The sequence below is a fragment of the Ambystoma mexicanum genome, chromosome 3q (assembly GCF_040938575.1).
Source record: "Ambystoma mexicanum isolate Mex_15411 chromosome 3q, UKY_AmexF1_1, whole genome shotgun sequence".
NCBI classification, from domain to species: domain Eukaryota; kingdom Metazoa; phylum Chordata; class Amphibia; order Caudata; family Ambystomatidae; genus Ambystoma; species Ambystoma mexicanum.
Window position 1 is genome coordinate 375,529,867 of NC_090926.1, and position 26,024 is coordinate 375,555,890.

At 48.2% G+C, this 26,024-nt stretch overlaps 1 protein-coding gene across 1 annotated transcript; it reads left to right on the forward strand.

Moving 5' to 3' along the window:
* Positions 1-1,795: 1,795 nt before the first annotated feature.
* Positions 1,796-20,146, forward strand: LOC138581866 (zona pellucida sperm-binding protein 4-like). Its single transcript, XM_069652844.1, has 12 exons — positions 1,796-2,008; positions 2,990-3,111; positions 3,554-3,647; positions 3,740-3,895; positions 5,300-5,487; positions 5,920-6,014; positions 17,727-17,857; positions 18,535-18,724; positions 18,819-18,966; positions 19,064-19,142; positions 19,319-19,420; positions 19,958-20,146. The coding sequence occupies exons 1-12, from the start codon at positions 1,822-1,824 to the stop codon at positions 20,125-20,127; spliced, it is 1,662 nt and encodes a 553-aa protein (XP_069508945.1). The 5' UTR covers positions 1,796-1,821; the 3' UTR covers positions 20,128-20,146.
* The last annotated feature ends 5,878 nt before the right edge of the window (positions 20,147-26,024 follow it).

Genomic DNA, 26,024 nt, shown 5'->3' on the forward strand with positions numbered 1-26,024 from the left:
CTCCGCCATACACACAAGAAAACCAATACAAAACAACAGCAAAGAACTAAATTCACAAATGCAGGAAAACTAGCCATATACTGAACCACCTACTGCACTGGTTACCTGGCTACCCTCTGATCTCGGGCCCGGGTCCCCTACCCACCAGTTGCACACCTGCACTGCCCGCCTGGCAACCCCTGCACTCTGAGACTTTTTCTGTATCCCTACAGCCTGTACTAGCACTTGACACCCGATGTCTGTACTGACCCTTGCACTTGCCTCCAGTTGGCCGCACTTTTATTTATTATTTCATTTGTTATTTATTGTCTTCATTTATTTTACTGTTATCATATGTACTGCACTGCCCTCTCCTCTTCCCCCCGCACGTTTTCCCATTCCCCCTCCTCTGCACTTGCGCGATATCAATGTCACCTGACCTAGTAGGATCACTGTCTGTTGTCCCTCTGTTTCCCCTCCCTTGCCTTGTCGCGCCTTGAAACACTTGTGTATAGGCGCGTTGTACATGCAATATCATATCATATATCATACCCACAGGTCCAGATTCCCCCTAGAAAGAAAAAGCAGGTTAAAGCAGAAAGGCAAACCTAACAAAAGTAAAACATAATGAACACTAGTGGGGTAACAGGGTCCACAACATGAACACGCCCCCGCAACACAGTCTGGCCCTAGACACACATAAACCCATGACCCACCCACCCCCGCCCCCCCCCCCCCCCCGCCCCCTCCCGCCACCGTCCCGAACGGAAACACTAACCCAGAGTCCACAACACTCCGTCCTACCTAATACAAAGGAAACTCACATTACAACACATTGGCAGTGCCAACGGTTTGGCCTTTTGTGTAGGCATGGGAAAGGCCCTTCTGTAGCAGTATTAACTGCCTGCCCGTGTACTCGCACCATCAGTGGCAGTTAATACTACTAACAAGGGCCTGGCAATTGCCTTTCCCGTGCCTACACAAATGCCAAGGCGTGTTTTTCTTTAGATTAGTGGACTTGTAGTTGGTATTTTGGATTTGAAATTTAGGAGAACTACAAGTCCCAGAATCCTAAGCAAAACCAGGACTGGATGCCCTTCTCTCGCGTGGGCACGGGATACATGAGACCTCTCCCCCCGCGCCGTGTAGTTCCTTGTCTTAAAAGCGCACAGTATCATTCAAGGAAGAAATTAGGAAAAGCATTCTGAGGTGCTCCCTGATGCAGCAGCCATATAGATGCCAACATGCGCCAGTCGAGCTGGGAAATTATTCCTGCCCTACTTGAACGTGTAGCGGATTTTAGACGCGACCTCCATAGCTTTCTAGGTGCTCTATGTGAAATGTGACTTGCTCTCTCATCCTTATTTGTTCTCTGCGTCCCAACACACATCGAGGACTACAAGTACCAGAATGCAAAGAATATAAAGCAAGAGGCTGAGGAGATACTCGTGCCCGACATGTTGCAACATGAGATCTCAAATAACAAAGCGTAACAATGTAATTTTCATATTGTACACAATTAATTTCGGCAACAGCATTTCACTCTTTTTTAAACTCCTGAAGTTGGAATCTGTCAAATGTAAAAGATCGACGATGGGTCTCACCCGAGTTCAGGGCGGGCTTGATTGACAGTTGATGGTTCTCAGCTGAGTTCAGGTCTGATCTGGCGGATAGATGATGCGTCTTCTCTTGGGGCGGTCTGATGGACAGGTGACGGCTTTCACCTGCAGTCTCCAGCTGGCATTAATCACTCAGAGAGGCCTTTGCCTCACTACCTCGATCTCACAGCATCAGACTATAAAGGCCCCGCCTCCCCCACGGAAGGAACACCCATTCCGCAAGATGCCGTGTTTGCGCACGTGTGTGGTGCTCATCGGCCTGTGCTGCTTCACGGCTGTTTGTGGGGTTTATGGTACACCCCAAAGGATGCCGAGTGACGGGAATGCACGGCTGTTGAGCTGTGGTGCACGGAGTATGCAGCTTGTGGTTCCCGCGATCTCTGCTGGCAACACTTCTTTGACTGTGCAAGGTGAGGGCAGCACTAGATTAGCACCTAACAGTTGGCATGAATATCCTGGCACAAATGCTGGGACACTTCCTTTCTTCTCCCTGGCTGCATAATTCCCTCCCACTCAGTGACCCCTCCTCCCTATGGGGAGTAAGCTTAAACTGAATATAAACCCCAAGATGGGCCCATTTACTTCCTTAACTTTTCCCTATACCAGATCTTTCTTTCTCGCTGGGATGCATTAAATCATTTTGATCCAGTGTCTTTTGATTGGAGGGCTGCCCTCCAATGCTCGTCCTGCTTTCAAGCTGCCATGTCTGCTCAGCTGGCAGCACGGCAGATGGGCCGCCTTCCAATGCCTCAGCCGCTGGACGCCACTGCCCTGACACCACCAGCTCCCCTGGCACAAGCTACCAGAGTGTGGTGCTGGCCAGCCAAACTAAACCACCTACTATAGTTCTGCTGATGCTTTAAACACAGAAGTGCTTAGTCAAAAAGTGTCTTCATATCTAGAGGTTGAGCTCAAACTTTCTGTGGCCCCTTCTACCCCACTCCCCCTTTCTACTGGGAATCGTAACTATGATTGTAGGATTTCATACTGCACCAATTGCCACTGTAGTAAGTTTCAGAAGGCTCAGGCGTGGGCTGTTAGGCAATAACCCCTGACCTCCAGGGTGTGGGGCAGGAGTGCCATCTGCCTTTCTCCAAACGCCATGAATTTACCCCGCTGTCAGTTAATGCCAAGGTACTGACTGGCCATCAAAGCAGTGGACACAAGTTGGGGAGCACTGAACCGTTTTGATGGTAATACCTGTCACTCGCTGCTTTAGGAGTGGAGACCTTGGCCTGAAGGTTAGGAGTGGAGACCTTGGCCTGAAGGTCCAACCTGTGTAAACGTTTGCTATTACTGGCCAACTGTGGGGGGGGGAGCCAAGAAGAATGGGTTCGTTCATGCTTGGGTTAAATCTCCAACATCTTTTTTTTTTCCCCCCACCCCCCCAGATGTGGACAGACAGTCATTTAGTCTCCAGAACGACACACGCTGTGGCACTTGGGTCAGTTGGCGGCCGGATGGCTCTGTGGTCATTGGAGTGGACTACACAGGGTGTTACATCAGTGAGCAGGTGAGGATCCTGGGATTGGTGCTCTGCCTAGTGTTTCGGGTTTGCACCAAAATATTCTTTAGGGAAAAAGTGCCCTTTGGATCTGCATGGAGCTGGTTCTATGCTTATCTGTTTCATTCCATTGGGATGAGCCCAGGCTGCAGAGCAGCGCTAGGGGTAGCGAGGGTCATAGTTGCTCAATACACCTTTCAAAGAGCACACGTGACCTGTATTGTTTTCCCCACTGCTTCACTCCTGGCTCCCTTTTTGGAGGTGCATTGTGCAATATTCCTAGTATTATATAAGTAATTGCCTGTGAGTGTCTAGGCTTGATAAGAATGGTTGACTTGTGCTCTCCCCCTTTGGTGTAGTAGATGTAGAATGGATTGTTCTGTTTTCACACCGATGCACTGCTTGTATCGTGGTCCTGCTGTGTGATAACGCGGCCTTTGCCTTCCAATAGGATGGCGAGTATGTCCTGACCCTTTATCTTGATCACCTCTTGCCTGGGCAGAATGCCACTTCGAGGAAGCGACTACGGTGCCCTAACTTGCTTGGTAAGTACAATTGCTTTGTGCGCATGATCAATCGGGCTGACTATTACCAAAGACAACTGACCATTGTTTGCTACTTTGATTTTTCCTTCCAGCCAAGGATGCTCCCAGTCCCGATGCCTGTGCTGCCGTTGCTAGAGTGAACCGGCTCTCCTGTGGCAGTCTCCCGATCACCCAGTTAGTTTGCCAGGACCTCGACTGCTGTTATGACCCCAGTGACTCTTCCAAGCCCTGCTACTTTGGGAAGCCAGGTTAGAGATTTTTATCCAAAAGTTAAACTAGAAATGAAACCAATACTAGGTTGTCCTAATCTTGAATTAACTGGCTATCCTACTTTGTGCAGTTGGAGACTGTTTTTATGAAATGTTAGACCAGCCACAGGCCTGGTTAAGCCATGGCCGGTTCATGGTCCGTGATGTATACATGGTTGCCTCCATGCGGTATGCTTAAACCCGGACACAAGGGAGGGGGCCAATGAGTGGTGGTGTCACACAGGTTTGGTGTGGCCTGTATTGGTGGTCACACCAAGGTAGTAAGGTAAGGTAATGGCTTAGTGGACTCCATGCTCAGCAGCTGCGGGGATGGCCTGTATTGGTGGTCTTATATTTTTGCAGAATTTTCAACATGCACCCTTTATACTGGGTGAGGGCTCTAATCTAGATGTGGTTGGATATAAAATTACAAATTGTGACTAGCTTATTGGCATAGACCCGAGGCAGCAGACCCACAGTTTATGGGTGGGGAAGGTTGGATATTGTGGCTGCAGGTACCACTCTGTTTTAAATGGTCTTTTGGAGTGGTACACCTACAGAAGTGATTAACTATGTATGCCCTTGACAAAACCTGGTCGGTCCTTAGTTTCTGGGACCGCTTTCTTTAATGGGGAGGGAAGTGCTGGCTAAGGAACCTTCTCGTGGTTTACCATGGCAAACGGCCAATGTCCTAATTAAGAAGTGAGCAAGTAAGTGAGCCTCTGGCGAAGTCTCTTGGCTAGCTCTGATTCTGATTGGAACCCCATACTGCAGTGGTTTAAGAATTAGCTTATGGGAGCTCTAAACTTGCCTCTTAAAAATGCAACCAGACTCTGTGGGTACTACTAAATCTGTCGCTTCTTTGGCCTGAGGGATGGCCACCAAAGGGGCTTGGTCTTGGGGCTTTGGCTCTGAAGCCTGAGCCTGGCCACCAGGCAGGTAATGCATGTCCCTTAGCATCCAGTGGAATCCAGGTGATGCTTTGAACTAAAACCACCACCAACCCCCTGTCCTTGTGAACTACATACACCCAGGGACATTCTGGGCTGTGCTTCCAGCAGTAGCCTCAATGATCTCCAGGCAGATGGACCCTTTGGGAGATTGGGGTAGGCTGTTTGGGACTCCTGGTGACGGCTTGTTCTTGAGCTCCCTGCCCACCGCAAGAAGAGTAGCAGATTTGCTGTGGCTGGGGGGTTCATTTGCAGGGAAGCCAATCCAAATAATGCAGGGGGCGATTAGAGGCCCCGGGGTGGGGGCTAGGGGGGGGCATTGTTGTGATGGATTGGTAGTGACTGTGCCTGTTATAAGGTGATATATAGTCTTTGCTTTTCAGTGTTTGCTTAGTGGGTATGGTAGAGTTGTAGCGAGGATTGAGGCTTGAACCTATGTCTTGTTACTCCCCAGTGACTGGCCAATGCTCCGCTGATGGTCAAGCAACCATTGCCATATCTACGGACGCAGCAGTGCCCGCTCTAAACCTGGACTCTCTTCGGCTCCTCACTGTGACCAGTAATTGCCGGGGTTTGAGTTCCTATGGTAACCAGGCCTTCAAGGTATATCGCTTCCCGCTGTCCTGTGGTGGGGTTGTGCAGGTGAGATCATGCTGCTGTGTGGTGAGTGAGAAGTACTGTAATCTGTGTGTCTGAACTAGATCACACACGATGGCTGGTCATCTCCACTGAACGGATATGCACTACTTAGTTGCCTTGGAAAAGCAACCAGTTGATTGGGGGTATCCCTGGCTGTTTAGCTACATTAATTTCATTGCCTTGCCTACTATATCCAAACATTTTTGTTGGGGCAACTAATGTTCAGTCCGGAAGCATGCCATCGCCATGTGATAGCCTTTGACTCTTGAGGTTACTGGAATACTACCCAGCTCTCCTTTGAACTTTTTGAAGTGTAGCCCCTAGCGAGTGGGCCCCACCGTGTCTTCTCTATTGCCTTGCAACGTTTCTGGCTCGAGTGTGCCGCATACCCTTGTTTCTGGATGTTAAATTGGTGCCTTTTTATTAAACTTGCAGGTCTTGGCTGATACTGTTTATGAAAACCGGCTGGAGGCCATCAGTGACATTCTGACGCACAACCAGGCTTTTATCAGCCGGGACAGCACCTTCAGGTACTGGCACTTTGTGTTGTTTTGTGAACTGTAAGCGCAAGTAATGGCGTGATTGAAACATGTTTTGCCTACAAATGGCAGATCTTGCCATGGGATGACCCTGCCCTTACTGCAGTGGTCGAAGTGGGTGGGAACGGTGCTCCTCTACTTTTTTACTCCTATGCTTTTATTTTAAAAATCATCCGTTCCGGAACTGTTTTAAAATAAAATCTTAGCAAGAGCTTTCAGTGCACTGCACAGGACGCTTCCTTTAAAGAGCAGGCACGTGTTTTTTTTTTTTTTTTTTTTTTTTTATTGTGCATGGGGGGGGGAGTAGAGGGGGGAGGGTGGCGGCGATGGGGTCTGTGTGGAGCGGTGCAGGCCAGTAGCGAACATAGTTCCACTACTTCTTTTCGTACACTTCGACCACAGCCTTACTGCGGTGCGAATTAGACCCCACCCTCAGACCTGCCACAGCTGCTTGTCCCTGACAAGCAGAAAGAGTTTGGGAGTGGTCCTCTGCTTTGCAGGCCCTGTTAACATGGGTAGTCTGGTTCTGCTCTCCCCAACCAGAAAGCTACATAATATCCTGCTGTAGCCCACCTTGTCTAAATAACTGAGGCCAGACCAACTTTCACATAACAAGGCCAGTTTTCAGACCTTTTCACACTGTCGCTGCAAACCTGGCGATTCATATTCAATACATTACAATCCCACTAGCAGCACCTTTTTACACATCCTTTGCAGCTCCCGCCCACACCTTGTCTGTTTTGTTTATTTCCAGTCGGCTCTTTTACTTGTCCATTCCTTTCCAGCATACTTGGGGCAACTCCCCGAACCTCCCAAAGCCTCAGACTGGGCGCAACACATTGGCAGCTGGCGCTGATGGGCTGCAGGGAGTGCCGTTAGGCTTTATCCACTACCCCAAGCTGCAAGTTGGCTAACACGGCGGTGTTTGTCCTCATTATACCATGCGGACCCCCCCTCCCCCCCCCCCCCCCCCCCAGCCCTCCCTGTTGTGTTAGGCTACCGGGAAAGGGGTTAGTTTAGGCACTGCTCACATCGCCTGAGTTACCGCCACAGCAAAAAAGTGTTTTTTTTTTTTGCCCCTTTCATGCTGACTGGCCTATTCACACCCTCCACCCTCCCTCGCCCTATCAGGGTGTCCAGTTCAGCAAAAAAAGGTACCAGCCCATATCCCCGTCTTGATTCATGGTATGAGCCTGTGCCTGATTGCTAAGAAGCCAGCCACGTTGCAAAATGTTGACCTGGCCACGTTCAGCTTTTTTTTTTTTTTCTGGACTTCAACTGCTGCGATTGACGTGGCCTCACTCCATATAAACCTAGAAATCCTTTTTGATCACATCAGGATGCAAGCCCCCAAGTCATTTCGTGCACCACTCTCCAAACTGGGCTAGGTCATTTCCACCTAGGTGGATGTTGTGAGGGTCGCCGCTACTCCAATAATGCTGCCTCCTCCAGCTACTCATTCCTTCCATATCAAACCAGAGAATGTCTGTATTGCTCAACACCGTCTCTTCATGCCTCCTGATGTTCAACCACTCCGCTGATCTCGCTATGAACTGATGTTTGGCCGCATGTTGCGGAGATCACCAATACTACCGTCTGTCTTGCATGGCATCACTTGGCATGGGATTAGAGAAATATTTTGCAGACCATCGGTGGCTAGCAATACATTCTGTCATGATGTATCCCCCCCCCCCCCCCCGCCCAATCTCCTGAATGCTGGTCCCTACTCCTGCTGCAGTGGAGGCTGCTCGTATTAAAGAGTGGGTGCCACATTGCCTCGGGTCCCTGCACACTCCTTATGCCCACACTGCCCTGAACTGAAACTGAGACTTGTTGTGCTCCTGGGGCCAGGAAAAGTCTCAGCAGACACTGGGCAGCAGCTGACCTCTCTTAGGCAGTGCAACCAGACCCATTGCCCTTTCACAGCCTGGTCTGTCTGACCTCCTGCAGCTCCACATCAGCCTCCCAGGCATATACCCTGCTTTGTTTGCCGCCGCCAGCTCACTAACCCCGAAAGCCCGCTCTGAAGAGGCTGGTCTTGCACGCTCCATTGCATACGACCGTGGTCACGCTCCTAATGTCTGTCAGAGCTAGGAAGGTGATGGGCCACCTGTGATCCAACGCCATTCCATACTACACCAGTCCTTCATGGTTACCTTTGTGGGGTTCCCCCATCCCCTTTCCTGGTGAAGAAAGCCACCACTGCCAGGCTGGTGGTTGCTGATGCCCTGCTGAGATTTGCTATTGCCAGAAAGCTCCTCCAATGCCACTTGCAATATGCGGGGGGTGGAGGGGCACTGTAGAAACATCCTTGCTATTCCCCCCCGAGCCACTTTGGTGCCACTGACTCCTCTTCCACACCCGGCACAAGCTGCCTGAATCTCTGCTGCTGTAAACGAGACCAAGCGTCAGCTATGCTGTTATGCATGCCAGGGATATGCCTAGCCCTCAGCTCTGTGTTCAGACTCTGCCATGTCGGTGTTAATAACCTTAGCAGGGCAAGCACTAACGGACAGCTACCTGCACCTCTAGTCACTACCTGCACCACTGCCTGGTTGTCGCCACACAATGTGATCTTCTTACTGACCAACCTCTCCTGCCATATATGGAAGCTGACTGTGCCGGGGAACGGCTCCAGGAATGTTTGTTCCCTGTCAGCCCTTCCTCAATCCATGCCCCTGGCCATGCGCACCAGCTCCCCGGGTAAAATGCTTAAACACCACGCCACCTGGAGTCTGAACAACTCCCCTCTTACCTGGACCGCCATGGCCCCCTCCATATTGACACTCCAACGAAGATTCCAGGAAGCTGTCGGACACCTCTTCACCCCCACACCCAGACACACCTAAAGGTGCCAGCCCCATCTTCTTGAGGGCCAGTATTCTTGCAAAAATCTGCTGGGATCAACTTACCTGCAGTTGAGCTCCCCATCAGCTTCTGCAACTCCACTAGTTTGCCTTTTCTTTTCCTCCCAGTTCTCAAGACAGCCTTCTTGAACTGCTCTACTTTTGCTGTTGTAACCTGCAGAGGCCCTCGGTGTCAATCTGAACACCCAGGAAAGTTTGACTCGTGTAACCGTTCTCCCTGGCTAGCAGGACACCCAACTGCTCGTCAGTTTCTCGCAAGCCCTTAGCGCCACTCCACAACCTTCCTTGCTGCTCCTTCTACAAATGGGAAGTAATTTGTGTTTGTAATGTGCCACTGCGCACCTAGTCTAGCTGCCCACTCGAGGAAAGTGCTGAACTGTTGAAGGAGAGCTTGTCCTGGAGCCCCCATCTGGGTGGACTGGCAACAGCTGGAATACTGACTCCATGTCCGCCTTTGCCAGCAGAGCCCCTCTGCCTGCCTTATTCACCAGCCCAACACTGGTCTGAATCTAGCCCGCTGTTCAGATGACCCCTTTGGGTAGGAGAGATACCATCAGCCTGAATTGCCCTATTTTGTTACCCTGGTTGGACCTGCCCCACCAGCTCTGGTATTGCCTCTTCTGGTTGCTGCCACCCCCGTGACAAGACCTTGCAACTGCTGCTGGCTATCATCTTCAAGCCAGGCGTCACCCCCTTGTATGCCTCATGGATGTGCTGCTCGTATGCGTCCCCCGGGAACTTCTACTTCTCCACCATGATTGAGGTGTACCTCTTTCCTTCTCAAACTCTTCTGCCTTCCCTCCTTTTCAGCCTCTTGTCCTCCATGTCCAGCCCCACCTGCTCAAGCAGAGTAAATGTCTGAGACCTTGCTCCAAATATTTTCCTTGACTTACAAGGGCATGTGCCTCAAGACATGCAGCCCTAGTGGTCATGGTGTGCACCCAGGGACCCTCCTGACCCCACTACCGATGCGCCTATGTCTGGTATTCTTTCTGCCGCTTGGATGCCCCTCTTTTCGAGCACACATGCTTCCCAAGGCAAGCCCACTGGTGGGGGACCGGCTCCATCCTTTCCTGATTGACATCCCCTGCTTAGCTCTGGAGCTGTGCCTCTCCCCTGCAGTGACTGACTGGGTGCTGCTGTGCCCCCTGCCCCTCTGCCAGCACTCTCTACCTGCAATGGTTGACTAGTTTCCCCTGTTGCAGGCCTGCTGCTCTCCCACTCTTGTGCTGCCTTCCACACTTGCCCTGGCCTGCAACCCATAGTTATCCCTGCAAGCATTCACATTCTCGACCTGCTGTCGTCCAAGTTTTTAAGCACTCTCTGCATGCATCTCTTACTATCCTCTCACCCAATGCGTCCTGGTCTGCTGCCGCTGTTAAGGACCTTAGCAACTTCTTAGTCCTGGCATTCACCTGCTGCTTTTGCTTTGGCAGGTCTTGTCTCTCTACTAGATTCTGCTGCTTTCAACAATGCCTTCCAGGCCCTTTGCGTGGTGGGTCATTATTCTCCTCTTCCATGACTTTCCTTTTGAGAGCTGCGTCCATTCCCTCTAGTACTTCGATGTATTTTGAACCTCTCCCCCCTGGCACCTCACTATGTCTCGCTCTTTTGGCTCCAGTTGCCCACCCTCCAGGGTGGTGTCTGGCTTGTAGCCCTTCTTCCAGCACTACTCTTGCTCCTTTTTTTTCTCTGCTGTTGCCTGTGCTATGAGCCACTCCACACCTGTCCTTAGTGTCTTCTCACTAGGTCTGTAATCTCTTATCTGGACTGTTCATTCTTTGTCCTTCATTACTTAAAAAAAAAAAAAGTTTGAGGTGACTAGGTGCAGAGCCACTCCCCCTTGGGGGTTTTTGCTGATTGGCACTGCACCTTACTGCTGTGTGCTGCGCTGCTGGCAAAAGCTTCCTTCTCAATTTTGTCTACAATGTCTATGAATACTGAGGGGAGGAAACCTCACACGTGGCTCATTTGTGATCACTGACCCACAATGGCCTCCACACAGCCGTCATGTTGAGGGTCCTTTCCTCGGATTACCTTCCTTTCCGGCAACAGTCCTTCCTTTCATACCATGTAATGTGAGCCCATAAGATGGCCGCCATAGGGGCCCCCACATCCATAGGGCCTTACCTCTAATCCAGCTTTCGTTCTTGGTCTGCAGAGGTCCATTGGTGTGCGTAGCACTACTACCAAATTATTCCCGTGAGCTCTGAGCTGCCCCCCCCTCTCCCTCCATGGACTGATGGCACTTAACTTGCATTTCGTGTCAGGGCGGGACCTGGTGGGAGTTTGCACTTTCCCACTGCATGGAACCTTTCCAGTATTCTCTGCTTGCTGCTGGGTCAGCTGAGGTCCCCAGGCTACTGTGTTCCTGTGACAGTTGGTGTACCCCCTCGACCCCCCCTTCTCCCCCCCCCCCCCCCCGGCACACCAAGGGTCCAGGTGGGCAATGCAAGGAAGTGTATTGTGTGCCCAGCAGTGATGCTAACCTGCTGCAGGGGAGTGGGCATGCGAATGGACTGCTCTTCCCCGCCCCCCTTTGTGGGTTCTAATTCTAGGGTCCATGTTATGGGCCCACTGCCTGCGGCTTGATTTTTGAGGTGGCCGGCGGGGGTTCTCGCCCCCTTTTATGCCTTGCTGTTACAGGCCATTATGGTGTTCTGCCATGGTCCCGTACAACCGGGCTGGTTGTAGGGCCGAATACTTCACAACATTGCCCATACAAGGAGCAGATGCTGCCTACACTCCAAAGATGACAATCCGGGCACAAATAAGTTGCAAAATGCACCATGTGCCGAAATGCTTTTGCAGACATGCAAGACAAACTGTGCCATAAAAATGTTAACTAAGAAGTCCCTTAGCATTGGAGCTGCCTCGTCCTATGCCAACATAAGGAGGGGGGATGTTTAAGATGGCGCACAGATAATTTGAGACACTATTGCAATCGCACATTTGTTAATGGTGAATGCATCATTTCTTCACTTTTGGACTATTTGGTGCAGCTTGCGACACCATAAGCAGAAATGATTGCATTGGAAAACAGATGGGGTGAAATATGAGGAGGGACACGGAGGAATGACATGAGGAGGGACCCAGTCTCTAGTTTGGGTATGTGTCGGCCCTGTGGCCGTTCTGCCTCTGCCTCCACAAAAGCCCCTAATGGAAACTCTTTGAGCTCGCTTTAATCAAGCTTTGCTAACTGTCTTTGAATTCTCTAAGCGGTCTTCTTAGTTATTGACTCAATTGGAGTTTCTTGCCAGACCTTCGGGTGTTGGCAAAGTATTTCTTTGGCGTAAGCTTTTGGCAGGCGCTGCTATTGGATGCCATGTATTTGCACCTGCTACCAACAATGGGTAGATAATATTACTACAGCTGTGCGTGCCTCTGCCATGCTTAAACAAGCCCACACTGTTGGCATTGCCCGTGTTTGTTTAGTGAGTTGTAAATTAGCTTCAGGAGCTGGTGAAATGAGGTGCTAGGAGAATATAATTGTTTTGCCATGGGTCTGTCGGTACTGAAAGATGGCAGAAGTATAGGGATGCCGAAATTGGGCATCTTCAACATGAAGTGCAATAGAAGCTCCGAGCAAGTTGCGAGACGATTGCTGTCCACGCTCTGTGATCTGCTGACTCTGACTCTTCCTGGACTGCATTCACGGTACTGGGCGGGCTGTTTCTTTCCCTATGTATGCACATGAGCTGTGGAGACTTTGTATTTATTTAAATGTTCTGAGGACTAATGCACGTTTTAGACGAGGACACGCCCCATTACCCAGCAGTCCATAACAACGGGAGGCCACACGCGCCGAGACGTTTTGCTGTTGCAGCCCAGCGAACGTGCAACGTACAAAGCAACTGCAAGCAATGTATCTTTTTTTTGTGTGCTTTCAGAAAGCCTGTGCAATGACGCAAAACCAATTTTACACGCTTATTCGGGGATGCCGGCTCACGTGGTGATTTCAAGGGCATCCGTGACTTTGACATCAACGCCGGCGGTGCCCTCGCCAGCCATTACTAATAGAGTAAAGCTCACTGGCCTGGCGACCTTCAGACTTGAGCAAAAAAATGTAGCTGCAGAATTTTTTTTTTTGCCGGCCACGTGCTTTTGGATTGAACGAGTCTGCGAGTGCCGTGGACAACTTCACAGCCTGCGATCAGTGAGACCTGGAACATTTCTCATGTAGCATTAATTTGTACTTCTTTGCAAATGATATCTGGAGCCTGTGGGCCATCTGTGCCCTGCTAGATCCTTGATCTGATCCTTGATCACTGATCTGACCAGTCAACCTCTTCCAAGGCTTGCGACTTTGGCAACCCCTCTATGTAGTGTGTTTGGCTTTATGTGACCTTCTGTCGCGCGCATTGTCATAGATGTAGCTAGTGGGATCTCTTGATATTGATCTCCTGAGTGAAGAAAATGTGTAAATGAAGCTAATTGATAAAATGGATGTGACAATTGTCTTCTCTCCCATAATTGATACTCATCTCAAGCATAACGTAAGTGCAAAATCATTCTAAGAGTTATTTGAGAAAACTGACTAAAGAGATTAGTCATTCCCTCTCTTTTGCTAATGAAACCCCTACCCGTGGTAAGGGCTGATTTGCGGGAACCTCCTAGTGAAACTCATAACGTCACCTCGCGGCAATGAATGCATCCATTTAATCTGTTCAAATTGTTTGATCAAACAGCTCGCTCTAATTGGGGCGTGGGAAGTTCTTGCTTAGGCCGTAAAGCTCCTTTAAAATCCTATGCATATCAGACCAACAATTGCGGGTCCCGAAGAGCTTAGAAATGATTTAGTTCACCCCTTTAGTAACCCTGCAACTCAAACTACAAAAAAAACAGAATGAGGTGGGTTCCAATTGAATACATTCAACCTGTTTCATTTCAAATCACAGAATGCTAAGTAGAGTTTGAAACGATCCAAAAAAACAAATATAATTTCTTAACCAAAAACATGCTAGACGGGTCTCGTCTGCTCTTATTACATCGAGAGCGAACCAGGGCTGATGAGAGCAAGGTACTGACTAAATCTGCCGTAACCGGAAAGTTACAGCCCATTGATCATGCTCCCCTAAAACGACTGCAGCCTTAAAGGTAGTCCACAAACTATTCAAATTCCTGTAGAGATTCAACCTGATATAATGGATTCAGTCCCTTATTTCCCATGATTCCATATATTTCTGTTCTGACAAGTGTGGTGTGCTAGAACCTCCAAGTAGCTAACTTGACCGCTGATGCCCAATTAAATCAAAATTAGACTGGCAATGTGTTAGCACAACATCACAACAAAAACATTAATGTGCTCTTGCTTAGCCCCTACTAATATGGCATCCTTACCTGTGACAAAGCTAGTCCCACAAGTTCCAGGAAAGGTAGTTAAGCTCCCAACAAAATTACTCAAAGGGTAGTTCAAAAGCCATTCCACCCATCTCAAAATAACTTATTTTAAAATGTCGGTCTGCACCCTTTCCGGCCTACCATCTAAACAGATCTTCTGTGCTGGCGATCTTTAAAGAGATCCCAGCCTCCAAGACATTACTTTAACAGGTGGAGTTCCTGAAAGACAGATCACGGCAGTGAGAATATGGCTTGTCTGGTGCAGTACGAAATATACTCTTGCAGGCTAAACTAGTTCTCGTTGCCCTTGGATTCTTGCTGGCATTGGATCCATCAACCTGCAAAGAACCGATTCAAGAGGGCTGTGATCAACAAGGCTTTTATAAGCACCAGACAAAAGCTTTGCAGACCAAGTTGGGACTTCTTCACAACAGAAAGATCACTCATTGCTGTAACTGACAGATCCTCCAAATGTGGAAGCTATTACGCTTGTTAGTTGGAACATCTGTGGCTATAAACATCTGCTGCACTCGAGTGCAACTTCACTAATCACTTTCATATACTTGGCTTTCAACCTCAGTGGGATGAATCTGGCTAGAACTAATGAAAAGGGCCGGCCTACATCTGGATTTTGGTTGCAGTGGCAAGTAAGCAAGGCTTGGATTCTTCCGTGGGCGACTCATTACCTACAGCTAGTAAGCATTAAAATTGAAATGGCTTTGCTCAATACATATCGCAAACCAGTTGATCAAATATTCTTTTGAGATCTAGAACTGCTACTGGATATGATTGCAAATGCCTCAGACCACCAACATTTTCATAGTTGGTGACGTATATCTTACAATGCATTTCTTCCAATAATTCTCTCAAACGCAAATGCACAAAGACGTCAGACTCCATGACAGAACGCCACTTTTTTTATTTGATCAAATACATGCCTCCTAGAAGCACATGGTGCTGAGGTAGGAGTGAGTCATAGATTACATTTTCACTGATACCTTTAGTCAGGAATTTGAAGTCCTACCTCAGGCCTTTATCAACCATGAGTTAACAGTAAAATGGACCATGAATGATTGTAAAACTGACTTTGGATGTTAAAGGCATCAGGTACCTCTTAATGTCAACACTGCACGCCCCTGCTTTCGATGGAATGCTCAATCCTTACTTTATCTTAAATGCACAATCTGGCCTTGAGAACCTTATACTTCTACTTTACAACTCTTTCTGCATTGGCAAAACTCCACCTCACATAACCACTTTAGAGCAAGGCACTCGTTTAGGCACTTGTTTGATGCAGAAGTTTTGTCTCATAAAAAAAAACTATGTAGGATGAAGAGATTAGCTCTTATACATGTTATATTTCCATTTTAATGGAAATAATATAAGAATTGGATAAGGTCACATAAAGCAACTCTTTACCAATAAGATCTATGCTAGGGGCAATATACTCTAAAAATACAGCAGAAGTGTGGTAACTATTAAGAGGAGCAACACTCAACAGAACTAGAGGTCCAGATCAATGGAGTTGCACAACACTATAGGGTCTCGCATTTTACTAATTACCAATGGGTTCCTCGATGGGGAATTTTTCTCTGACCTCAGAAGACCTACTCTTTTACATCAAAATCCAAGGGCTCCAGGCCCATATGGCTTGAGCAACTGGCTGTTTAAGCAACATCCTAGCATCTGGTCTCAGATTCTTTATGAATTATTCCAAAAAAGTTTGGCTGTCTCCCTGATTCTTGGTGATCCTCAGTGGTGGTACCATGTTTAATGGTGGTCGGTCCTGTCTGACCAACTACAGGCAGATCACGGTTCTTGATGCTGCAGGCAAGTTATTTACCATATTATTGAGACTTTTAATTCATGGACCATTGAATAAATGTGCTCGGTGGATATATTTCAAACCGGTGTTATCACAGGAATATCATATTTCTCTTTGAAAATGACAATTTACCTAGCCTACTTTGATCTAAAATGCACCATTTGACTTTCTCAAATTATTATATAATTAACCGTAGCTTGTTAACCTTATTGGAGATTTGCACACCAATACAAGTGCAAGCATTATCTGCACAAATTGAGGGCTGAGGCGGGGATGTATCCTTGCCTCTACCCTTATCAGACCTGGAGCTTTTGCAGGGATACTGACAGGTGCTTGCGCCTCTAAGTTGACTTCACCTGTCTTCTACACAAATGACTTGGTATTACTGTCTGTCTCCAGTGACTACAACGGTCCCTAAAATGCCCTGGCAAATTTCATGCAGAGTAATTCTTACTATTAATCTAGAAAAGACGAAGGTCCTGATTTGTCATCAAAAATGTTGTAGGAGAAAGAGTGACCATTTCAGCGTGTCTTGATGTTGATGCTAGGGTGCGCTACGCAATCTTAGACATGAAACTCAGTAGTTTGACTTCACAAGCAGTTATTATTCAGACTAAATGTGGAAAATTCGGACTCCTGCCCTCAACTTCTACTTGCAAAAAGTGACCCCTATAAGGATCAGAAGTGATTTCAGCCCAACATTGGAGGCGCCTATTGCAGCTTCCTAATAGTGTTCCTGGATCAGCAATTGGGTATGAATTGGGAATATTTCCCTATATACAAGATATTTGTGGCAAGTCATGGCATTATTTAGAAAGTGTCTTGTCTCTCAATTCTAATTTGCTCATAGGCTTGCTGTCCAAACATGTTTAAACCGGATGATGTATTTGTGCTAAAATGGAGAGCAGTGGTGTTACAGGCTCTCATTTCTTTGGATCTTGCAAAAGCGAAATTATTTCAAAGCTATCAGACTATGATGCTCAGCTTTTGGGGCTCAGGTGATTTATATTTATTTTTGTGGCCATCTGCGCCGCTCCCCTTCTCCACAACATCAAATATCTTTAGTAAGCCATACGCATAAAATCATTTCAAGTATATGTACCTCATAGAGTGATACATTCTCATGCAAATACATGTAGATTTTGCAAGAATCCTGAACAAAAAGAAAATGCAACATCTTAGTTCATTGTCAAGAACTCTCTTTACGTACACACTATTTTAAACCAGCTGTAGAACCATATTGAACACTGTCTCCAGAATCACTGTGGGCTCTGATATTTAATGGACACAATACATCCTTGAATAGGTGCCACTAACATGTTAAATTGAACACTGTAGATCATAATGATTGATGCTTTGGTTTTTAATCTTATGTAAATCCGAGATTACGAACATTTTTGTGGATGTTCCTGAGTAGATTTGATTTTTATGAATTTGTCATCTTTTAATTTAGATATGCAATCAAACTTGATCATGCTCTGCCTTGGAATTTTTTTTAACAATGTGATAATCGTGAATGTATTTGATAAAACATTGTAAAAGTTGATTATTTCAGCTATAACAAACAAAAATTAGAAGCTTGTTTTGGGCGATTCCATGCATTACTGGATAGTACATGAGCTGTTCAAACATCGTGCTAATTCTTAATCCACTGCAACATGTCTGCTTCAGGTTGACTGTGCGCTGCACCTTCGCCAGCAGTAGCGGCTCCATCCCACTGCAGGTGGAAGTATTCACCCTCCCGCCACCCCTTCCAGTGAGCAGCCCTGGGCCCCTCCTACTTGAGATGAGAATTGCAAGAGGTAAGTGGGAGGACTTAATCTCGGAACCAATGAGCAGCGAGAAGTGTTCACTCGCAACTCTATGGACTCTGCTTTTCTGCCCAGGTGAGCAGTACAGTGGTGGTCAAAAATGCTTGCTGTTAAAGCGACACTTTAACCTTCTAGTGCTGCCCCTGATGTGCCATTATGTGGGTTCGGTGGAGGTGTAAATGGGTGGAGGTGTAAATGTTTGCAAGTTCCTCCTGACTCACTTGTATGATCTGCTGCACAGCTCTCTGATCAAGACCAAATAACCTGCGCCATGCCAGTTATTGCTGCGAGTGTTCCGTTGGCCACTAGAAAGATGCTTGGTGCCATGCTGTGAGTTGGGGGTGTTTAGGATCCCTGAAACTTGTGGGTGTTAAATGAGTGGTGGGGGCATATGGGGCTAGTTTCTTAACATTGATCCATTATGTATTTGTACTGCTTCCAGATCAAGGAGCATCTGTAGATCAAGGAGCATCTGTACAAGTGTAATGGACACTGAATGGTTTTTACCATTACTAGCATGGGCTGCCCCGAACCAGTTGGGTTCCTCCACCCATGTTCGTTTCCTCCACCCATGTTCCTCTGCTGAGGAACCGTATTTCACTGCAATGGCCACATTGTAAGACCATTCGAGACTACAATATCACCAGCCTTTGTCCATCTTTCCACAGAACGCACCTATGACTCATACTACATTGAGCGCGAGTATCCAGTGGTGAAGATCCTTCGTGACCCAGTCTTTGTGGAGGTTCGAGTCCTGCAGCGAACTGACCCCAGTTTAGTGCTGGTTCTGAATGCGTGCTGGGCCACGCCTTCTAGCAATCCCATGCAGCAGCCACAGTGGCCCATCCTGGTGAACAGGTGACACATTTCCAAGGATTGTCAGGAAGGGTGGGGGAAGAGATGCTCGCAGGTTTGTATGGTCATTTAATTGCATATCCTTGCCTTGATGCAGGTGCCCTTTCACTGGGGATAACTACCGGTCGCTGTTGATCCCGGTTGCTACCACCTCCTCACAACTCCAGTTTCCGTCGCACTACCAGCGCTTCGCTGTTAGCACCTTCACCTTTGTGGACAATACTCTGAGTAATATCAGGGGCCAGGTGAGCTCTCCACACTACATGGTTTGACTTGTATTGGAGATGGGGACTGTTCTGTTTGTCTAAGCATGTCGTCCACTCATGCCCTTGTTTCTTGTAGATCTTCTTCCATTGCAGTACCTCGGTGTGTGTCCCGTCTGTTGGAGAGTCCTGCCTGCCTTCCTGCCCATCGAGAAGGAGTAAGACCTGGCCTCCACTCTGCTGCAATGTTTTGCTTCTCTTGACCACCTTCCCCTAACCACACCAGCCAACTCCTTCTGAACTACCACCACACTTCTATGTGTCACAAGCGCTCTGCTGTCCCCATGTCTGTCTAGGTGACTTGCACACTCATGTTTAAACTGTTCATTTGCAGAGAGAACAGTGAGGAGTTTGGCCACAAGAAATGGTGCTGTTGTAACAGCAGAGGGACCAGTCTACTTTGCATCCCAAGAGGAAGATGGAGAACGAACCGCAGGTATTGGTGAGACTGGAAAGAATCGCTGCAGTGGTGATGGGTATCGGATTTGCTTCGTTGTATAGTATGTAGTGTCAGGTATAATCACTACTCAGTGACTCATTGAGGGGGAAATGTTGGAGACATGACACGCCCCCACATGGCTTTTTAGTTTTTTAAAGGACCACAAAGCGTCCTGCTCATCGTGTCCTCCCTCCTTGCCACCCCACTTTATCCTAGTATCTGCTCTTCCCATCTGCCCCTCCCTCGCCCCCCACCCCCACAATTTTGTATCTCAGTCCCCAGCCAAGTGATGCAAGGCTGCAATAAGTGATGAATGTTCAGACCCAACTATCAATACTGGGCTACTGGAAGCGTAACACTTGCTACCCACACCCTGTACAGCACTCGCTAGTCTTGAGCTAGGTCTGTGCTTTAAACCATAACATATTATCTGCTTCTAGGTGGGAAGAGTTGAGAAGCGGTTTTGCACAACATTGTGTGTGTAGAGGTTATTAGGTTTGACCGCATTGACTTTTTTTATTTTTGGCTCCTCAGGCTCTCGCAGCTCGGTGGTGCTCTTGGTGCCAGGGTGGACTGTAGCGGTGGTGCTTGCAGTTGGCTTCCTGATGTTCCTCGCTCTGGCTGGCCCTGCTCTAGCACAGTTTGTTGGGTTTTGGAAGAACCGCAATGATCGGAAGCATGAAAAAGCTACTGTGAAAGCTTGAAATAAAGTTTGTGACAGTTATCTTTGTGTCTGGGGACTTTTTGAAACCTGTGTCTACCCATGGGGCAGAACTCCGACCTAGGGCTGGACACTACCTGCCTGTTTGCCTCCAATTCCACTAGTGACCATTTCAGTCAGTTGGAAACCTACTCTGGTTTGAACCTTCTGCTCCAGACTTCTCAGATGGGTGGAACTACTGCGCTAAAAATCCATATTCTTGGGCCATAAGTTATTTTTAGCAGTGAACAATCTTGTTCAGATCCATCAAGTCAATCGCATCACAAAGAAAAAAAAAAATGCATAACGCAAAGAAAAAATATGGCATCTTGGGTTAACATCTTTTAGTGAGTCGGCGGGGGTCAGCATGCGCCTGGCAAGGGAACCTTTCCCAGGTGGCGCCCACAGAAGTAAGCATTCTAACAGAAAACGTCTTAAATCCTAATCTAGTGGGGGGGGGCTTATCGGCCGATGGGTGAAACATCGCAGGGAGTGCATTCCATGCCTCCACATTCTCTGAAGGCCCCCAAGCACCATCTCTGCAGGTGGCGGTCTCTGCTGCACACTAAACCATAATGTGGCCCTTTCAGGGCATTGCTATGTGCCTCTTTGCTAACACACATGCTGGGTCCGTAAATTTGATCCCATGCCTATATTCATTCGGCTGCAACATTTAATCTGAGCCCACTGATACTGCATAATCACATCGTTAACCCGAGCACGAGCCAATTCTACCTGGCGCCAGAAAGCACGCACTGCCAGATGAGATCTGCAGCCCCACACCATGGATACACGGGCATCTTTAGAATCGAACATGGCCACTCGACTAGGTGTTATATGTTCGGTAGAGCACATTGAGTTGCAGGAGGCCATGTTGCATTCTGTGAAACCCTCTTGACAAAATGCATTGTCCCATTCAGTAACCTCCTGGCCCAAAATCTCCCCAACTGCACCTTCAATCTCATATTCTGCACACTGACTGCGTTGAGCAAACGCCCATACAATGGAGACACCAGCCGCAATCTTCCAGTTCATACATCCGTGTGAACAGCGCGGCAGGCAACAGTTATGCCAGCCGATTTGCTTTAAGCCACCTTCCCAAGCTTTAAATATCGTCTGGCCTTTGGGTAGACCCTCCATCTGCTCCAGATCTCCCCCCCCCCCCTCCCCCCAGGTTTTTGGAGAAAAAAACTCACATTAGTACATACACCCCACCTTGCGACCACCAACTTGCCCATTTAGTAGTCTGGATTAAATGGAGTGGGTAGATCCGACTCTTGCTGCGCTAGATGAGAGTAAAGTGGGGTTTGCTGCAGCCCTTGAGCCTCTACTCCCAACCTCGGAAGGTAACTAAAAAAGCACGGTGGCTCTGCAATATGAATTATTTCATTAACCAGAACAGATTATAAACCTCAAATCTGTTCTAAATCAGCACCTATAATTGGTGCGCTTGTTAAACGGGAATTGAATTCGGTAGGATCAACACTTCAGCCAAAGCGTGTTCAGACACTGTCCCATACAAGGCTAAGTACTATAGGAAGCCTGAAGGAGACTGATTGCTAAGGACTCCAATATAGTAAGGAACGTTTTCAGTTACGGTGACTTGGTGTATATATTAGTGAGGAGTTAAGAATGTTCAATTGCACAATGGCTGTACATCAGTATATCCCCCAGTGGGAGGTGAAGCAACCTAGAAATCCTCGTGGTCTGCGCAGACCACGAGTAATGAGATGCAGCCATGCAATGAACATTCAACTCCCAACTACTCAAGCTGGAGGGCAATATATAGTGAGCCAACAAAACTGTGACGTTACTGTTGACCCTTCCCCCACCAGTGTCCGCTAAGGTTTAAATTGTAGTAAAATGGTTCTATTTGACCGGCTCACGGCGTCCATGCATTGTGGTAGGGCGAGCTGTTGCCCGGCAGGCTCTCATTCGGCTTAGGACACAGTTTACCGTGCTTGGGGTTCATGGCAGACAAGGGGTTTTTCTATGGCAACCTCTGCGCCACTTCGCCCGGGAATTGATGTTGTGTATAAGCTGTAGTTGGCACACTAGTCCCTACGGGTTCTGTGCGTTCAATCCATACTGCAATGGACTGTAACACTTTCCTGTGGTCGGCGGGAATGGTTTTGCTTCTACCAGCAAGTCGCTGTTCTTATTTAAAAGGCCTAGTTCCAGCTTGCAACGCTGTGCCAGGTGTTGATGAAGCAGAACGTGATAGGGGCTGGGAGTCTCTTTACGGCTGGTCAGAAAAGCATGCTTGTGAGTATGCATTTTGGGAATCACCACAGTGGTGTAACTGGGGACCCCCTGCGAGCCACACTGAGGTGCACCCCAGCTCAGCATCAATGATCGTGCCACACTGGCCTGTCCTACATTACCACGCTTAATCAATATGCACGAAAGTGCTGCTTCAGGGGTACACCCCACACAGTTCTATGAAAAGCATATATACACTTTCTGCAAAAAGAATTGGCTTTAGCGTTTGAAATTGTTACATAGGTTAACACCAGTTGAAAGATTCGATACATGCAAGTCACCAACAGTGCACAGGAACATATTTAATGCTTTGCTATGAAAAAGGCCACAATATGAAAACATGTCCAACTGGCTGCACATTATAGACCACTCTAGACACTGTAATAACATTACAGTAAAGCATGCCAGGCCACATTTAGACATACCTAGACTGGTTGCACCAAAACGCCAGTCAAAGCAATAACCAAAACAGGTGCCCAGAAAAATATACAATGAAACGGCTAGCCTGGCAGCACCCAAATGCCTTTCTAGCCAGGTAATTACACTTAACTGGGCATCTCTGATAAATCTGTCCTGCTAAGTCAAGCTAGACTGGCTGCACCAAAATGCCTCTCTAGCCAGTAATGCTACATATCATGCCTGCTTACCCTGGCAATGGATGACCATTGCAATTTACTGCACAATCCCTGCCCTGCCACATGCCCCTGAAGGCAGAGTGACTTCGAAAAGAAACTGTCTTTCCCCTGCACTACATGGGCCCTCGCTATGCCAGTGGATCGGCAGTCTTTTGTTTGGAAGTTTGTAGTGTACAGCCCTGCTTCACTCTGCACTGCTTACAGGTCTGGGATGTCACTAGTTGTAGGTTGCCGAGGCAGGTGACAGTGTATGATATTAGTGGAGAACACTGCAAATCATGGACCATGTTGGAATCACCAGGATTCTTGATCAGGCGTGGCTTAATTATACCAGGTGCAACGTGTGTTGGTGTACTAGCAGATTTTAATAGGGGTGCAGAGACCGAGCTCCTGCCTAACCCTTATGCCCATTTAATTGGGGAAAGGGAATTTTTGCAAAGATGTATGGATATTTGTGAAAAGGGATTGTTGCTAAAAGGACTTCTAGTAAGTGCGCTGTGTATGTCAAGGGACTGTAGATGCATGCAGATTTCAGGTACTGGGTCCTCCTAACTTGTGTAAGGTTTGAAAATGTAATATGTGCAGAATTCCTTTTAGGTTTTCCCAACCCAAAGAATGGTAATTGCAATTTAGAACAGTGCGGCATAGCATTGCCACTGTTTCTAGGTTAAGCTGTAGGAGAAGGGCTGCTGCAGTTGGTTTTTGTGCTTTCACGGATAAAAAGCTCTACTGCAAGGACTGAAGGGACCATTTGGTCACGGTAGGACACGATCCAGGATTACAACTGAAATCTTGGTACGGTTTTGCTGCATCACTGCCAGGCCTTTGGGGACGGTGGTTGGCATGCCTTGTGTGGGGAAGGTGCAACAGGTTGGCATTTTTTTTTGGGAGTCCTGTAACAGGCGTGCAGGTACTATAGAGATTAGCGCTGGATTCAGTGCAGGTGGTGACCACCTGTGAGTTGCAGGTAATTGGGAGGAAGGGCAGGAATGTTTCTGCAAGTACGGTGGTTTGCAGTGAAATTGCCCTATATATATGAGCGCATGTGTTACTCCTGTCGCCGTAGGTTGGTTTCAAGATGTCTGGACGGGGTCACTGAACATGTTCACCAGCAGCGAGAGCGGCCCCAGTGGGCACGATTTTGATGAGGCTGAACTATGGGCAGTCTTTCAAGAGATTATGCAGCAAGAGGAAAATGTTGGGCAAATAAGGTGCTGGAGAAGGGGCATGAGGTGCACACATACGAGCAAGTAGTGCAAGCACAGATGTTCCCACCCATCATGAGGGACATGCTACTGCCCACTGAGATGCCCAAGGAAGAACAACCTAAGGGACAGGGGGCAGTGCATCAACCTAGGGGTAAGGCAGCCACTGCAAAGGTTCAAGAACAGTTGGTATTGCAGGTTGTGGTGGATCCTGCACAAAACGACAGTACAGGTCAGCTGGTGCAGTTGCCAACAGCTAACCAGTTTGGAAATGGATCAGTAAGTAGAGCATTGGAGAAAATGCTGAGGTTGTTGTGAGGGTTTCTGAAGGGGCAACATTGAGGCTGCAATGAGTATGGGAGGGGCCCCAGTGCCTGCTGTGATTGTGGATGCCCCGGGGCATCAACCACCCTTGATGCAGTGGGACTCTCTTGCTCCATGGAGGGCATCGTTGCTGCAACAGGTTAACCCAATATTGTGTGAATTGGTGGGACAGGGCCAAGGGGAGAAGGTGGGGCGGGGGGGGGGGGTTGTCCGAAACATTGGTCCCGGTTGTGCCCCCTCTGCAGCAATCAAATGCGATGGTAGGGGCAAAAAGACCCACAGCAAATGCGGAGAAGGGGATATATGTTGGTGGGGTCAGCGGGTTGTAACGGGGAGCATGATGGGCAGTGGCACCCTTGTTACCATTGCCCCCCCTTGCTGTCCTGCCTAGCACGGAACATTCCCTCGCAGGGTAAAGAGCGAATATGCACCAGGGAGTACTTGGACATATTTTCTTTCTTTGCTATCAGTGGGGCCAGTGTTTGAAGTGTACGAAAATAAGTAATGGAACTATATTGCCTGCTGCCGCTCCCCTCAAACCCCATTGCCACAGCCACGCACAATACAAACTCCCAAAGACATGCACCTGCGGGAACATTCAGTTCAGACCAAGTGTGCACGTCTTCCTCCACTTTTATCTTAAAACAACCATTCTGGAGCGCTTTCTTTTGAAAATAAAACTATAGGAACAGTAAAACTTGGAGCACTGCTCTTGACCACTGGACGGGGCCAGATATTATGGTTGGCAAGGAAGAAGATGGGGGGGGGGGGGGGGGGACCGGAGACCGGATACCGGATAACTATGCCAGAAGAGACCATAGCTAACGAACAAGGCGTTCTCTTTACTGGCAGCAGTACTGATGGAATGGTCTCCTGAGCAACGAGCTGCATTGTGGAGATAGAGCGGCATGATTGGAAAGGATGGGGCCACCAAAGTGATTGGTGTAGGTCTCACGTGAAGCATGGTTCAGTAGTTATGAGCACTACCAAAGCGGTAACTGGCGGTCCTTTCGCCAAGGGGAAGGCAACTGCCACACAAGTGATGCTCAATCCAACGGGTCAACAGTGACGGAAATTCTTGCAGGTTAAGGGGGTGGGGGGGTGGTCTTGTATCTGGGGCACAAGTACACACATGAATGTGTGGGGGCGGGCACCCAGCGGCAAAATGTTACAGGTCTGAAGGGGAGGGGGAGTGCCAAGGGTAGAGGGCAACACAGAGGTGTGAGAGGCCCAAGTGGACAAAAGGGCCCTCCCCGGTTGACAGCCTAGTGTTGCAGGAGTTTTTAAATAACAAAGCAGGACTTTAATTGAGGATTTGGGGATGGGTTCCGGATAAAATGAGTGGCTGCTGATTGCAAAAAACTTGCAGTCAGCGGTAAAGCAGCCGGCAGTGGTTAAGGAAAAGATCAGGAAGGATTTGGAAATGGGCAGGGCGGTGGGCCCCCTTCCTGTTGCCACCCTGCCCAATTTTGTGT

Bases quoted from the DNA above. Each gene is read 5' to 3' on its own strand.
- LOC138581866 (XM_069652844.1), top strand. From the start codon at position 1,822: ATGCCGTGTTTGCGCACGTGTGTGGTGCTCATCGGCCTGTGCTGCTTC. The intron at 3,648-3,739 runs GTAAGTACAATT...TTTTCCTTCCAG, and splicing joins ACGGTGCCCTAACTTGCTTG to CCAAGGATGCTCCCAGTCCC. The intron at 19,421-19,957 runs GTATTGGTGAGA...TTGGCTCCTCAG, and splicing joins AGATGGAGAACGAACCGCAG to GCTCTCGCAGCTCGGTGGTG.